The sequence below is a fragment of the Prinia subflava genome, chromosome 4, assembly GCF_021018805.1.
Source record: "Prinia subflava isolate CZ2003 ecotype Zambia chromosome 4, Cam_Psub_1.2, whole genome shotgun sequence".
Classification (NCBI taxonomy): Eukaryota; Metazoa; Chordata; class Aves; order Passeriformes; family Cisticolidae; genus Prinia; species Prinia subflava.
Genome location: NC_086250.1, coordinates 13,444,317 through 13,461,155, shown reverse-complemented (window position 1 = coordinate 13,461,155; position 16,839 = coordinate 13,444,317). Strand labels below are relative to the sequence as shown.

At 36.1% G+C, this 16,839-nt stretch overlaps 1 protein-coding gene across 2 annotated transcripts in view; it reads left to right on the top strand.

The window, feature by feature from the left end:
- KDM7A (lysine demethylase 7A) overlaps positions 1–16,839 on the top strand; it is a 61,388-nt gene that overhangs the window by 35,694 nt on the left and 8,855 nt on the right. For both annotated transcript variants that reach the window (XM_063395558.1, XM_063395557.1), the window contains exons 7-15: positions 203–365; positions 3,025–3,112; positions 3,842–3,948; positions 6,579–6,670; positions 9,648–9,737; positions 10,641–10,850; positions 11,447–11,571; positions 12,079–12,236; positions 15,409–15,506. In XM_063395558.1, the coding sequence (XP_063251628.1) occupies positions 203–365; positions 3,025–3,112; positions 3,842–3,948; positions 6,579–6,670; positions 9,648–9,737; positions 10,641–10,850; positions 11,447–11,571; positions 12,079–12,236; positions 15,409–15,506 (1,131 nt within the window). The remainder of the gene's footprint in view (positions 1–202; positions 366–3,024; positions 3,113–3,841; positions 3,949–6,578; positions 6,671–9,647; positions 9,738–10,640; positions 10,851–11,446; positions 11,572–12,078; positions 12,237–15,408; positions 15,507–16,839) is intronic.

Sequence of the window (16,839 nt, the reverse complement as noted above, 5' to 3'; positions counted from 1 at the left end):
CCACCTGGTTAATGTGCCATATCTAAGCTCTTGGTGGATTGCATTTGTGAGACACTGGGCTGGGAAGCCTGAATATGCCATAGTGGGAAGATGGAATACTTGACATTTAGGTCAATCTGTTACTTCATTAGAAGTGACTCAGAGGTTGTAGTGTAACTCTAGGAAAACATTAATTCATTTATTTGGTATATTTTTCTAATAGGGTGAGAAGATATTCTATTTGATCAAACCCACTGATGAAAATTTGGCTCTCTATGAGTCCTGGAGTTCATCTGTCACCCAGAGTGAAGTATATTTTGGGGACAAGGTTGACAAGTGTTACAAGTGTGTTGTGAAGCAAGGACACACTTTATTTGTTCCAACAGGTAAGATTTTACTCTTGCTCTTGGGACTTAGCATGCTTAATCACCAGGAATTAGGAGTATTGTAAAATAATTGCATTGTCAACATTTGGTATCCTCTAAAATTGTGGAGAAGAGAGAATAATAAAAAAATTGAAATTTAGATTTTTCAAAACAAGTAATTAGCTTTGAAGACTGGCTGACAATCATAACAATTATCACAGAGTGAAACGGTATTTGTTACCCAGTTAGAAGACGACAAATTGAGTTGAATTTGATTATCAGGGAAGTAGTTCTAATTAATAGAGCACAGATTTTTCCCTACTTGAGAAGTGTTCAGACTAAATTTTTACACTAATTTTATACTGCAGTTTTATTTTTATGGATTTCTGTATTGCATGGCCTACTAGGCCAAATTATTACAAAACCATCACATAAACTTCTTATGCTGTAGGCTAGAGTTTTAAGAATACAAGTTGGGTGGGTTTTTTGGTTTGCATTTGTTATGAGAAATGCCTCAAACAATTCAACTTCTTTAATAAAAACAGAAAAATGCTTCAAACAAAATACCTCATCTTACCCCAAATCCCAAATACCATAAGCTTACAAGTCTTTAATAAATGAAACCATATTTTGCCAATAAAGTGACTGCCAGGTTTTGGTATTTTTGCTTATTCAACTTATCCCTATAAATGCTTTTTATTAATTTATTATTAAAAATTTGTACTGGGTGTTTTTGGCAGGGAAGAGAAAGCTTTAAATACATGGAGCAGGAAAATGGTTTACAATTCTACTTCTGGGAGAAGCCTTGAAGATTATGATCTGTACATTATTCTATCCTGCACTTCCTACACTACTTCATTTTTCTCATAGCTCAGTTCTGTACCTCTGGGGTTCAGTGTTTACTGTTCTAGTTCACAGCTTGTGCAGAATAAGTACACCTGATGAGGCCCTCTACGTGCCCTTGACATTCCTGAAAAGCCAGAGCTTTTAAAACCATGTACTTCTGGCTTAGAGATAGCAGTAATTGTCCATGTAAGTTCATGTATCTCTGAACAGAGAAAGCAGAATTACAGAATTAAGAACTTTATTGTGACTCACAGAAAATAGTTACTGCATTCTAAGTAATATCTGAGCTATCATTGTAATGTGGCCACAAACAAAAGTATCATCAGATGATAATTTCTTATGTGTACATGTATTTCAATGTGTGTACACATAGAAAGATACTTTCAAATATAGATGTGTGTCTACACATGTGCATGTATTTATATACACACATACTCACTCATACGTATGATGGAGTACAGTGGAAGAACCCGTAAATTAAACCAGCTTTTATGACAGGTGTTTAAAAAATGGGAAATAAAGGAGTCTTCCTGATCTCTGGTGAAAACCACTTGCTGTTTCTGCTTGCACTGATGCTAGTGGGTGTCATAATTATTTTATAATCTTGGAAATATGTTGAGAGTAGTTTTCTGATCTAAAACTAATCTTGCATGTAGGTGAATAACATCTACTAGCAGGCTTTTTAGAGTTATTTAAGTATTATTCAAGATATTCTGTGTGGTCTACACCAGATTTTCATTCCTTGTTCTGTAGACCTTGATCAAAACTGTAGCATAAAAATAGCAAGCAGGCATGTAAAAAAATTCAAATCCTAAGTTGATGCGGGTATGCCACAAAACTGCTCATTTATTAGCTGAATTAAGGCATGGATTTAATGCTAGTTTATAATATGTAGTTTGTGATTTGGTCTGGTCTTTCCTCAGACTGGGAAGCTTCTTTGTTTGTCCATCTTGTCTACACTCAGTGAAACCATGAAGTCTGCATGCAAATGTCTGGCCAACCCATCTTGTGTCAAAGATCATCTGTAGGCATGCAGAATCAGAAAAAAAATCTTGACAGAGAAAGTCTACTTGTAGTTTACTTATCTCAAAGCTCCACAGTATAAATTTCATGGATAACTATTTTTAATCAGGAAGCTCATGTAATGTGTTCATTTGTGTACGTAGTTGAAATTATCCAGTAGTAATTAGCTAGATTGATAGCATAATGTTGGCCATGCTTTGCCATGTTGAATAGTGGATTTCATAAGGACAATATTTCAATTATGTGACAAACTTTATAGCGTGTCTAGACTGGGTTTTAAACTGATCATAATTTCACTTGCCTTAGAATTACTGTTTTTAGAATAATTTATGGGACCACTTCTGAATTCCTATTTGCGAAACCTCAGTTTTGCTAAATGAATTTGTGTTGTGCAAACAACCCAGTTACTGTAAGCAACATGTAAATATTGAAAGACATATAATTTTGATTTATTTTTATGACTTGGTCTTTTGTTCAGTATATTTTTCCCCTCCTGGGTTGTTTATATTTGTGGATTAGAGTGAAAACCTTTGGAATTTTTACTTGAAAAGTTGGTTTTGCATCCTTACTACCCCCTCCCAGTGATAAATGTTTTAAGCTTAATTATTTCAGAAAACTACAGTTCCATTAGATTTCTGAAAAACTGTAGTTTACTTGTTGTTAAAATTTAGGTTACTTGTTCACAGCACAGAATATAAATCTGTTTGCTTTTTTTTCTTTCAGGAGCAGCATTTTTACCTATATGTGTGTGTAAAAACAGTCTTAGCATAATTCAAAATTATGTATTGAGTTTCACAATCTGTCATTTCAGGCTGGATTCACGCTGTGCTCACATCTCAGGATTGTATGGCTTTTGGAGGAAATTTTTTGCACAACCTCAACATTGGCATGCAGCTCAGGTTAGTCTCAGCTCTTCCTGTACTTGTTCCCCAGTAAGTAGGATATTCTTTTCGTAGAGATTTTCCTTCCTGTGCTTAACCAGGATCAAATTGGTACAGGCTCTCTAACAGACAATAGTGGCATTTTCAGTTAGAATGTATCAAGCACATTCTCTTAATTTGCCAAGTTTGTTTCAAAAGGAAAATGAAGTCTGTGCAAGAATTTAAGTGACTAAAAGGAGGAAAAAAAAAGAAAAAATTCTGCTTTGGAGGTTAGTGTAAGTCAGTAAAACAAAACTAAGCAAGCCCAGGTGTGCGACACTGAGTTGAAATGAGCATCCTCAAGTCAGCATTGCTCTAAGGGCAGCTGTATTTAGTTTTTGTCCAAGATTTAGAGCTGTCTTCTAAACATATTGTTTTTATTTATTACAGTGGAATCCCGATAAAATTCCATCTGTTAAAAGATCACACATTGGGTTTGTATCCTAGTTTTATGAAGTCCAACTTTATTCTTAGAAGTGCCGCAGTCAAACTTGATAAGGTCAGAGCCTGAATGAGACCAGAGTTCAATCTTGTCTGTGGTCTTGTTGGGGTTTAACTATGTGGTACTTGACTTCTTTTATTTATCATGGCCATGGTTATTTTATTTCATTTTATTTTGGACATTGTGTCAATTTGAATGGTTACATAGTTGAACAATGAATTTGATAATTAAAGCATTCATGTTTTGTAATATTTGCATTTATTCAGGTGTTATGAAATGGAGAAGAGGCTAAAAACCCCGGATCTTTTCAAATTTCCTTTCTTTGAAGCCATCTGTTGGTTTGTGGCCAAAAACTTACTGGAAACATTGAAAGGTAATTCTTGTTTCATTTTAAGAGATGCACATGTATCTGCTTTTATAATTCTTTTTCTCTTAAGTGATAATGGACCATAGCATCAGTTTTTTCTACCAGGCTTTTTTCATATCATTTAAGATCTTTAAATGTCCTTTGATAGCCTTTACTTTGAGCAAATAGTTCAATAAAATGATCCCACTAATTTATATCTGTGGGTTTCCTCTTGGTGGCTTCACAGCTGAACTAAGAAATTTTCTTGCATTTCTACAATTTTCTTTGAGCTTTCCAGACATGGTGCCTGTTGTCCTCTGCTCTTGGTTGTCAAAAGAAAGATGTCTGTGAGGGCTTTTGTAGGAAAGATGCGTTGATTCCTACAAGCTGTGTTAAATCACATCACTGCTTATCCAAGAGGTGTCTAACAGCCTCCAGCTCTTAATAGTTGCTCTTCTTCTCCAAACTTCCTCATCCATTCCTTAATTGCTATATTTGTACCCATGTATATTTGTATATTTGATAGAGTGCCTATCTGACTTCACCTGCTTTTGTCAAGTATCTTGCCCTCTGCCTGCTCTGTTTAATCTTAGTAATATGATGTATTTCAAAGGACAGAAAGTCAACCTTCAGAGGAGGCTGCTGAATTAAACTTGGGTTTTGGAAGAAATCAGAATTCCATGTAACTTTTTCCAATGTGGAAACAGTTACAAGTTATTGAAAATTCTCTTCTCCTTTCAACAAATTAAAGCATTGAACAACACTTGATTCCTAAATGAGCATTTAAAGTCTCGGGGTGACCCTGGAGCAACTCAGAAATCTTAACAAACAGAACAAACTTGCAGAAAACTTTTCCTTCCAAAAGAAGCACTTTTATCTTGAAAGCTTGCTTTGGTTTGCCTCATTCATGCATATTTAATGTTTACAAGCGTGTCAGAAGCTGTAGGAACTGTGTTCCTGCTGGAAAAGCAGTGGAACATGGATGTTTCTGTAAGATCTAGCTTACTATGAGTTGTGTCTGTTCACCCCACTCTTCCCTCTCCCCTTTTTTGCCCACGAGTCCATGGGCCAGGAGCCTCCTGTGGCTTGTGTCTTAGGGAAGGGTTGTGAAGTTTATTCATTCTCAAGTTATGTTTCATCTTTGGTTTAGCAGATGTTTTGTCACTGAACAATGCTATGACCTATAAACACCATGAAAAATAAAAATTTGTTTCCATGGCTAAGGTGAAGTTTATATTGGATTTTGGCATCAAGACTCGTATGAATTATGTGTTTGCTGGTCAGAATCCATTGTTTTATAAATAAAGGATGGTACCAGTTCAGTTTTGTGGGCTAATGGTGATGTCCAACTGTTAGCAGTACTTTTAATGAAATTCAGGTCAGTAAGCAAAATCAACACAGCATGCCTTTCTGCTTCTTTTTATAAATCGGTAACAGGGTCACAAACATTTTGATTTTGACTTTCTGTTGGCAGAAAGTATTTCATGATACATATTATTGCATTCACCTAAATATTTTTATTAATTCTTGGGATTTCAAAATAGGCAATGTGTGCTGTTGTTCATGTATGCTGTACTCATTAATTTTAATTACTTTTAGTTCATGCAATTGTTTCTATGGCATCTAGAAAATTCAGCCTGTGGTACTTCATTGTGTTCTTAAAATTTTATCAACTGAGTCAGCCAATGGGTAGGAAGATTGCTGCTGCCAGTACCTCTCATACCTTTTAACAAGTAGGAGGCCTTTGAGAGAAAAACAGCTGTTTACTCACAGAACCTTCCTTTTTCTGCCATCCTCCTAATACATTATCCGTAAGAATGGTGTTTTATTAGTGTATTCTTTTAAAAGAATAAAATGATCCAAATGGTTCTAGTGTTGATCCATTTGCAATTGACAAGTGGAAATATTTGTAAGGAACATAAGGAGAGGTTTTAATCTACTTTTGACTGTTTAAGGAGGATCTGTCTTTTCCCTTCTTTTTTTACCCCTATGAAGCAAAAGAGAGAATGAAAAAGAATTGCAATCAGTAGAGAACACCAAGAATTTCTTCCCTAAGAAGAGAAGATTCTGAATCAGAGTGGTTTCCACCCACTGTCCCTTTGATTTTGGGAGTAAAAATTATGTAAACCGTATGAGGGAGAACTGTGATAATTGGATGGGTGACAAAAAATGTTTGGGAAGTGGAAGTGCGCTAGTGTGAGCCATTTGCATATGCATGGGGATAAGCAATGCAAATTCTAATTTAGAGATACATCCCACATCCTGCTGGTCCCCTTTGACTAAAATATTTCTCAATGAAATAAAAGTGATTTCTTTTTTCAAATATGTTATTTTTTGTTCTGTGTTTTAGATCTTGGTTATTTGTCCCTAAATGACCTTTAGTATGTTGTAAACTAACCCTAATTCATACAAAATTAAGTTTAGAAAAGAAGGTTCTATGTAGAATCACTTTAGGGTTGGATTTTCTTTATTTTTTCGTGGTCGTTCTTGTTGTTACAGTATGCACATAAATGCAGGATGCCATTTTTCATTTGCTTGCACAATTTTTCCTTTACTGTGCTGTTGCACAATGGCAACTGTGTTGGCTGAAGGGTAGGTATCATTCTATTGTTTTCTCTCTTGATGTGTTTCTAAATTGGTTTCTGTATCCTTTGTAGAACTGAGGGAAGATGGTTTCCAGCCTCCAAGCTATTTAGTGCAAGGAGTGAAGGCTTTACTTACTGCTTTAAAATTATGGATGAAAAAAGAAGTGAGTATAAGTGATTTCATTTGCTATTTTGGTGAGCTCTGTCTTGATGTAGAACTAAGTGAGGGTCTGTGCCCTTTTCAAGTTTAAGATTATTTCTATTTGTTAATGAGTACTGAAGAAGTCTATTGAAAGTATATACTGCTGATTTGGGGAAGAATCATAATGACAATTTTACATTCCATGATGCTAATGAAGTCTGTTAGACAATTTAATAAGCTCAAATACTGTAGCTGATGGAAGTAGAATCTTGCTGTACTTCAGGGTGGGACAAGAATGCCAGAGGATAAGGTGATAAGGTGGGGCTTTTTCTAAGCAATGTGTATATATAGTAAACTAATTGTACTCTGAGGCAGTGGAGGGGTGGAATGCCATGGTGTTTAGCATTTTCCATGCATATCAGTGGTGTGGAAAGCACATTTCAGCTGGACCTGCTGAAGAGTTGGTTTAGATTCAGATTGAGGAATATTAACTTCACCTGAATACTGTCCTTGCTCAACATTGATTGACCTTTATAAAATCATGAGTATGCCATCAGTGCTGGCTTTCCTGGTGCTCTTCTCTCCAGGAAAGCTTGTTTGTCATGGCATAGAACTGGGTCTGGTCTAACTCCATGTGTTTTTTCATGTGCCTGTGCTGAAAAGCCCTCTTGGAACCAGTGCTCCTGGGAAGTGCTGTTCACTGACAGGCAGTTTGGTTCTGACTGAGGGTGTTAATTCTAGTTTGTTGCTGCCTGTGATACTGCCTTGTTGCAAGCCAGACTTGAACTGACACTTGGAGAGCTTTGTTCTCTTTCTGCTCTCTTCTAAGAGAACTTCCTATGCAACACGTATGATAATTGCACAATGCTGCATCCAACAGTACGAGCTCCCTGGAAGTGAACGTGAGGTGCAAATGCAGAAGTGATTTTTGTGTGTGGAATGTGCTGGGGTCCAGCCTGTGTAGCAGTACTGATCCCAGATGAGGCTCTGCTGGCCCTCTGAGTTGGTTCTCCAGTGTCTCTTGGTCTCTGCTGTTCTGGATGAACACTTGTTAGCAAGCAACATTGCAGTGTTTACAGGATGTTGGGCCTAAGCTGTTAAACTATATGTGAATCCAAGCCATCTCTGCATCTGTGGCATGGGTAATAAGCAAGCCAAGTGTTCAGGCTATTGAACTGAGATCAAATATACCCCATATAAATCCTTATTTTGATTTGAAATTTGATTCAAGTTCCTTTTTTCTAGATTGCTGTAGTATAGCATTGTAGCATTTGTGTACTTTCTAGTAGGTCATTAAGTATTTTGATTCATGTGGCATATGATAAGTTTTCTACTTCTCTGGGGAAGAAAAATCAATTGCACTTGCTGCATTCTGAATGCTTATTAATGAGACCTGTGAGTATTCCCAAACCACTGGATGAGCAGACACACCCATTGTGAGGGAAGGGCAGAGCATCAGTGATTTCGCCTCAGTGTTGTCTGCTCTCCACCAGCTATCATGTTTCATGCCTTGCCTCTGTCTTTTCTGGCTACTGCTTCATCCTTGAGCCAGTCTTGCTGTGCAGCAGGCCACCAGTGTGGTAGGTTTGGAGTTGTAGGCAGGTGAGGACAGGAGGAGCTTTGTACATTGCTGCTTGATCTGCTCGTGCTGAGGATTTCAGAGAGCCCCTGAAAAACGGCAAATGCGTGCTCCTCAAATGAGAACCCCTCTCATGAGCTTTCACATTTGTCATGGAGTATGTCTTGTCAAGGTGAATTATCTTAGAAGATTGTTTTGTGCCAGTTTCTAGAGAATTTGAAATTCAGCTTCTTTAGAGAGGGGAAAGTAGGAAGGGTTGAATGGTCCTAAAATGACCAATAACTTGATGGAAAAATTACACAGTTTAATGACAGAGCTGCTGTTTTCTCCAGACTGAATGTGTAGAGGTGTGATACATTAAAAGAATGACCAATGGTAAATAATAGCAGCTGATTTAATCTTCGCTTTAGAATTAAGGGCACTGAAATGTGTAATCATACCATGATTATATGTTGGTGTTGGGGTTTTTTTGGAAGGGGGAGAAAACATTTGTTTTAATGACTGAGAGGAAGCCAGGTTCAATGAAATGCACATACAGTATTGAATTGCTTCTAGCAATCATTTTGCTGCTGATCCTCATTTTAGAAATGTGGGTAGCTGAAAGCATTTGGGATGTTTTTCCATTTAAATAGTTGATTACAGGAATTCATGTCAGTCATTCTGGCCTATGTGTTAAGTGATGTTTTATCTGTTTAATTCTAACTAAAAGTGTTCTGAGGGACATTTAAACTACATACGAAATATTTTTTGCTAAATCTAACTGTAGAGTGTTTCTGTTGTGTGTGCATATGTATGAAATCTGTCTCTGATGTGGTTTCAGAGGATTAAAGGAAACATAAACTCTTATGGCTTTCTACATTTTTTATAAGGTATAGAGTTTTTTTCTGAGTTGCATTTTCAAACCTGCTAGATTTTAAATAAGCTAATAAGGTAATTTTTAAGAATTGGATGTCAGGAAGATGTTTGAAAATCTGCATCTTGGTTACTCATGATTATTCTTGATTTGCTCTTGAGATTAAATTTTTATCAGGGTGAAATTCCCTTATCTTAAGGTGTTTTTAGTCATGATTCTAATGAATGTCAGAAGTATTGCTCTGTACTGACCATGGTAAAGGGAAAAAAGGTGATTACTGTACTGAGGGTAATAAAAAATTAGGTGGTTGTCAGTATGGCTTTGTGTTATCTCTTCTTTGGATTCTTGGAGACAGTGAAATATCTGCTCACTACTAAAGCTTGGATGGGAAGCTACCGTGCGTGTGTATCAGTCCAGGCAGTGTGTGGTCATGATTACAGAAATGAATCTGGTTTTTCTGTAATTTATTTTTTCCCTTGTAGCTTTGTGTATTTCATGTTATTTCTGCTTTTATCTGGAAAGAAAAAAAACCCAAGTAAATATCCTTTCTTCCTCCTTTGTATACAGCTTGTAACAGAACATGCCTTTGAAATTCCAGACAACATTAGGCCTGGGCATCTCATCAAAGAGCTCTCTAAAGTGATTCGTTCTGTAGAGGTAAGAACAGAGGCAACCCTACATAAGCTTTCAGGAAATAAATCTTTGAATCAGGGAACTCATCACAGTTATGCTTCTGATTGACCATAGTCACCTTTTAATTGATTTACCACTGATTTAATAATAGAACATCAAGAGGAGAACTGCTTGGAATACTAAGCTATAGGTATTTCATATAAAGAAAATGGATAGTGAGTGCTTTACATATTTCTTGTTAATTTTTAGATTTTTATGGTGAAATTATTTGTAGGTTAGTATTTCTAAGATGTAGTTACTTATAACTATGTAAAATAATTATTTTCATGTGTTCTTAAAGACTTTAATTTGATATTCTGTGCATATTCCATTCTCCTATGTACTTGTTAGTTAGTTCTGGTCCAATTGTCATCTCTTTTGCTCACTCTACTGTTTTGTGGCTGTGTATTATATAGCAGTGGGGGAGGGTTTCCCTTTCTTCTTTTTTTTTTTTGCTTTTCTTTTTTTTTTTTTTTTTTTTTTTTTTTTTTTTTTTTTTTTGCTTTCTCATACCAGTGTTTTGCCCCTTTATTCTTCAGTGGTTGTTGATTCTTGAAAAATTCTCACATTTCCATGTGAAGAGAATGGATCTGAGGGGATGTGATCTGTTGTGTACAATACATGTCTGCCCTGTGCTGCCTTCCTGAATAAAATCATGTGTTTTGGTGGCACTACTCTTGTGGAATAGCATAAAAGCCTTAAATGAGAAAGAGGTGTAATAGAACTAAACTTTGTACATCAAATTCAAATGAAACATGTATTTATTTCTCTAAAAGGTTTAACAATTTTCCTTACATAACTTATATTTAATTAGATGAATAAGAAGCAGCACTTAAATATGTGGATTTATTCATCTGAGACTATTCTGAAAAGTGCTTTTAATTACAGGAGGAAAACAGCAAATTAGTTAAAACTCAGGGAATTCTTGGTGTGTCTCCAACATCACGATCTTCACATGAAACATCCTCCCCTCACCACTCCAGACGAAGGGTGAGGAAGCTGCGAGACCATGCTACCAAAACTCCTTCTAATCTGGACATCCTGGAACTCCACACTAGGGAGGTGCTGAAAAGGCTGGAGATGTCACCCTGGGAAGAGGCAAGTATTGAGTTACGTGCAAGGAAAAACAAAACCAGAGTGGTTTTGTAATCTCTGCTGAAAAGAAAATGATTTTAAGATGCGTAAGAATACAGACTTGAGCTCTTTGTCATATGAGATATAGTTAGATTGTTTCAGAATGTATGTCAGATGTAAAATGCTTTGAGCTAGCAAAGTTCTGCTTAAGGAGGGTTACTTTCTATTATTGATGTTTTGCTGTCCTTAAATCAGTTCTGAGATCCTGATATCAGGGAGCACAGACCCAATCCAGGAGTTGCAGTTGCAGTTCCAAGCTCAGCTTTTGGCTTGCCTGAAATACCTGTTGGTATTTCTCCAAGGGAAACATGAAAGCAGTAGTACAGAAAAGTTGTATTTGTTTTAGGTGCTTCAGGAGAGTATAGATGATTCAAGGAAGGAGTAGGTGCAGTTGTCTCCTGAAGTTCTTTACATCCAAACATGTTTTGTCTGAACTTTTTTCAGTTGGTTATCCAGGTGGTAACCATCCTAATAGTGTATTTAGTCTTTTATGGAGTGCAGAAAAAACCAATTGAGTTCATAGGAATAAATAATAAACAGAATTGCTTTTACTTCTTTAGGATATCTCAAGCTCAAAACTGAACGGGAGATTTAACAAGCCCTTTCAGCCCTCTTCTACAGTACCTGAATGGAGAACAAAAGACAATGATCTTCGCCTTCTGCTGTCAAATGGAAGAATAATTAGGTATAAAGGATTGCTTGTGGATACTTTTTCCTGGTCATTATGGTCTGGAGTATGCTAATTGTTAATATTTCTATTTGTGGAGCTCTTCAGCTCTTACCAGTAAGAGTCATGTTAGGAATACAGAAGGAATGTCTGTGTCTGCTGTCCCCTAGTGGAGCCACAGTTAGGGAGTGAAGAGGAAGGGATTCTTTGCACGTTCCTTTGTTATAGCATTTCATTCACATGCTCAATAGGGTCTGCACTGAAGGGAATGCTTCAAAGCAGAAAAAGTTATTTTGTATCTATCTGTAAGAGTGCTACTCATTAAAAGTACTCTGCTGTTAAACTTTGTACCTTTATGGAAATGACACTTGTATAGGAAGTAAATGGGAATACCTACAATGAAGAGATGAGCATAAGAGAATATTGCTGTTATATCTTGAGAGTGTGTTGTAAATAATGAAAGGAAAACAGTTGCTTCAGGTTTTTAAGAGTGAAAACTGACTTCTTTTTTCTTCCTGTGAGAAGAGATGAGAGACGTCCATTTACAGATCGAAGTCTTTACACAGCAGACAGTGAAGATGAAGATGACAGGACAAGGTCGAAAAAGACAGCTGTTAAAGAAGAAGTGCAGCCCTCAGGATTTGAAGGAGAAGGGAATGCAGATGCCCAGAAGCCACTGAACAGTAAGATTGTTTTCAAGTCCTACCAGTTGAATATTTTGATGGTCTCAATGCGGGCCTAACTACCGTTTATAGTATTTCAGTCAGACTAACTAAGTATAAAGAGGATAAAGAAATAAATCAGAGGAGTAATATTAGAAATTAGACAAAACATTTCTTAAATATTATCTGTCTACTGAAGAAGCTAGCAGGATAGAGATGAAAAGTAAAACTCCCCTTTTTGTCTTAGTGCTGTCTTGAATGCTATGGACGGCATTTTTCACAGTGGAGATTTAATTGGTATTCTAGATGAGTATTTGTTGCTCTAGATCTACTTCATAATGTAAGAATGCTTATTTGATTTTGTTTTTAAAACCAAAATACCTCATTGTGAAAAGCTCATCACATCATTTCACTGTAGAGAATGAAAGATCATAATAGGTAGCTAATTTTAAATCTTATATTTTACTTTTCCTGTTCAATTTGCCAATTTCATAGTTGATCATACAAGTTCATATGTTTTACTAATGAATTGCTTTATTCCATACAAGTAAAAAGACATAATTTAAAGTTAATCAAATCTTACACATTCAACCTTTGTAATCTGCAAGGTGAGCAAAGAACCTAGGTAATCTGTAAAACATTTTAACTCTACTTTCCAGTGCTTTAAATGACCCTTCACTAGGAACTAATCTTTTTTGGTCTTTTGGTAGCCTCAAGCCCTCCTGCCAAGTGTTCAGCAGTGATGATCACACAGTGTATTGTAAAATGTCAATACTGAATGCCTGTTGCCAATGCCTATTTCAATAGCACTATCTGTGTGCAGATAGAATTACCCTGACATAGCTGTTCAGCTCTCGGCTTAATTATAAGTCACATCCTTTCACAGTACATCTTAAAAGGGCTCAGGAGGTGTGTGCTAGGAAGCTGAAGTCAACACTTGAAAGGGGATAAGACTCGTCTGGAGACTTGCAGTTCCCCGAGTTTCCTGCACAACAGTCCATAACATTTGACTCTGCTGTCAGCCTGAATAAAATATTTAATTACTTTCGTTAATCAAGCAAACTGTAATCCCTGTTGACTGTGCTTCCAGATGTCACAGAGGACAGTATTAAAAAACCTGCACATCAAAGAAATCTCTCTTGGGTATTCTTGGAACAGGACAAACAGCTTCTTGAGTGAAGGCTTACTGTAGTGGTTTTCCACTTCCAAAATTAAACTAAGTAAACCAAACTAAATTTTACACTTGAATCAAAGATGAAATTATACAAGAAAATGGTAACTTTTCTTCAAAATTATTGCTCTTATTTGATACAGAATGAATATGGCATTGAGAATCTACATGTATTAAATGTACTTAAAACTAGAAGTGAATGTTGATGCTGTTCTTCCAAAAATTGAGCGCTCAGGACTTTTGCTGATATTTTTAAATAGACATTGAGCATCTTCAGACTTCCCTGTTACTTATGTGTGATTATTTTACCTTAACTGAGACTCTAGAGAGAGAGGGGAAGGACATTATCTGCAGAGAATTCCAGTGGAGGAACTACCTGTTCCTGTAACAGCTGCCAGCTTCTGTTGTTCTTGCTGGGACTGAGGCCAAAAGGAATGTCCACAGACAGATGCCTTTAAACAGATCAAGCTCTGTCCAGCCTTGTGTGTCATGCCAAGATCCTGGTTCTAAATGGTGACCCAGTGTTAGCAGAGGGACAAAGATCAAGTGCTGTCCTTAATTGAGCAAGATACTTTGTGTGGGTAAAGGGAAGGTGATTTGAGATTTTTCTTAATTCACAGTGTCTTAGCCTGGTCTCACAGATAATGACTACTCTCATTCACCCAATTTTGGGAATATTCCTCCTTGTCTCTGGAGGCATACAGAGCCATGTATTTTCTAGGAAAAGACAGTAGTCTAAAGGAAATTTTTTTTGATCTCTAAAATTATGTTTTCTGTATTGTTCATGGTATTGCTTATCCTAGAATCTTAATTGCCTTTTTGAAATGAGCCACAGGCATGAGTTATCATCAGAAATCCCTTGGGTTATTTTGAGCTGCAGTAATTAAAAAATATTAATTTTATTTTTATATGTTGAGCATTGCTTTATATAGCTTAATTTCCTATACAGTGGTGTTGCTTACTTCATGTGCTTGGATATTCCTCATGGTTCTTTCTAATACTATCTTAAGTTTAGTTTGTCTTCTCTAGTTTTTGGTCACAGCTGCTCAATTTATTCACTTTCTGATGACAAGTCTCCCGTTAGCTTTTTTCTGACTCTAAAAGTAATGATCACTCTGCAGTGTTTAGAAATCAATAATAACCCTTGAAATACACTTGGTGCCTAATTGTGATCTTTGCCACAGTCTTCAGTAGAAGCAAACCTCAACTAGAATTGCAGTGTATACAAAGTTACAGGTATATCCTTTATTCTTGCATAATTATAGATAGGAAGAATTATGTTCTTCTTTGTGATTTCATATAAAGCTATGCTGAAAACAAACCAAGATTTCAATTTTACTTGTCTTCATTCTAGAGTTAATTTCTGGTTTGTGCAGCTTTGCTTTCAGAATTGTTTTGTATGAAACTATAAATACTTCTAAAGTGACGTTTCTTTCTTTAGACCCTATTTTCTTGACACACAGTTATCATTTTTTTACCCCATTTTTCTTTTCTCCAAAAAACTTGTGCTACCTGCACATTGTCCTCTGTAACAAATTTGTACTTAATGAAGATTTTTGCCAGCAGCTTTCACACAAGTATGCATACAGCTCACTGGCCTTGAGCCTTGGAATCCAAACACTTAGAAATGTGTTCCCTGCTTGTGGTTCTTTGGGACAAATGCAGCCTTGAAGGGTACATGCTGCTGAGAACTGCTCTGACCCTAGCCTGGACAAAACAGCACAAACTGCCCAAGGTGCCATCTCTGCAGTGGGTGCTCTATGGGAAGAAATAGAAACTCCTGCTGCATCTGATTTCTCTTCCTGTCTTGACCTGCTCAATTGCTTGAGGAGTCCATTGGTCAGCAGTAGACAACTCATCGTCATCCTAAGCAAACTTGTGAACCCGATCAGTGTGTGCATTTGCCTTTGTTTACAGACTGTTAAAATGAAATGTGTGTTTCTTGGGTTTTGCTTCAAAAATAATTGTTAAATATTAACATAGTAAATGTTGTGTCTTATATTTTAATTCTTTTCTCTGCAGTGTTCTTTGAAAGTGTGAAATCAGAACTCAGGAATGGATCCTCAGAGTACTCTGATATTTCTGATTCAGAAGAATCTGAGCCTGATTGCACTACACAGGTACATCTAGAAAAAAGATGAAATTTCTGCATCTCAGAAATTAGTGAAGTAATTAAGTGTAATTTTGCTCACGTACTCCAGATTTATCTGGTCAAAGTTTGTGTAAAAGCAGCAATAACAAAGTATTTAATTCTTGTTCAGATTAATATCTGAAACAATGTGCTACGTTATTCTTCATTTATTCTAGTGTTGAGAAAAAAGATAAGATATGCTATCTTGCCAAATTTTATCTTCTTTGTCATTGAGGTGGGGTTGGCAGAGGATGAGCCCTGTTCTGGAACAAGCAAAGTCTGAGAAAAATCACATCCTAGTTGCTTTATTTATTTCTTTAATAGCAAGTCTAAATTTCATCTTTTGAATTATGAGCATCTACCACACAGTTTCATTTTAGAGCATGGTGAATAGGAAACAAGCTTACAAGTACTCAGTTTTATAAACAACCTGAAGTGGCTAAATCCTATTCAGGGATTTTAGACTCTTGGAAATAAATGGGAATCCTCTGTTTGAGGGTCCAGATTGTAGTGATTTCTTCAGAATTAAATATGAATGCACACATATGTATAGATATTTATAAATGTATTTGTAATACAACTTCTAGAATTTAGAAATGTGTGTATGTGTCTATAAATACTTCAATTCTTTTTTCATTTGTAAATAGAGTTTGTACTTAGCAATTAAAATTTTTATTGGTTAGCAGTAAGCTGAAGTGATTACCTCACATTTTTGTTTCATGCTTCTGGAAGGCTAATGCCTTGGTCTTTCAGTTGTCTGCCTATTATATGATTTCAGAAGAAGTCCTCAAACTTTTTTCATGATGATAAAGTTTGGATTTTTTTTTTTTGATACTTGCTGTCTTTTATCATTAACTAACCTAGATGTTTGAGTAAGTGATAGGAGCCTTCATGGTGTGGTTTCTTCTGGTTTCTTAAACTGCATTGCCAGCAACTTTGGCTCAGAAGGTTTCCTTTTCTAAGACACAGACTCAGTAGTTTCTCAAAAGTGATATATTTCATCTTCACAGGAGAATATAGCCAGTTTTGTATGACTCTGTAAATGGGTGAATGTTGTATATTTATGCTGTACTTACTTTCTTAGTTCTTTCCATATTCTCCTGCTTTTTAATTTCTAATAGTATCTAATGGAATAACTTTTCTGCATGTTGAAGTTTGTCTTTTGTAATGACATATCCAAAATTAATTCTCTCACTAGCACCTGTAAATCCTTTAAATGTTTTTATATTGTACTGAAGAGAACTTTACCAAAATAATACCTTCATTACTAACACTGAATCATAATTTAATTGTCCATTTGTGTCACTTGCTAAGGGTCAAAG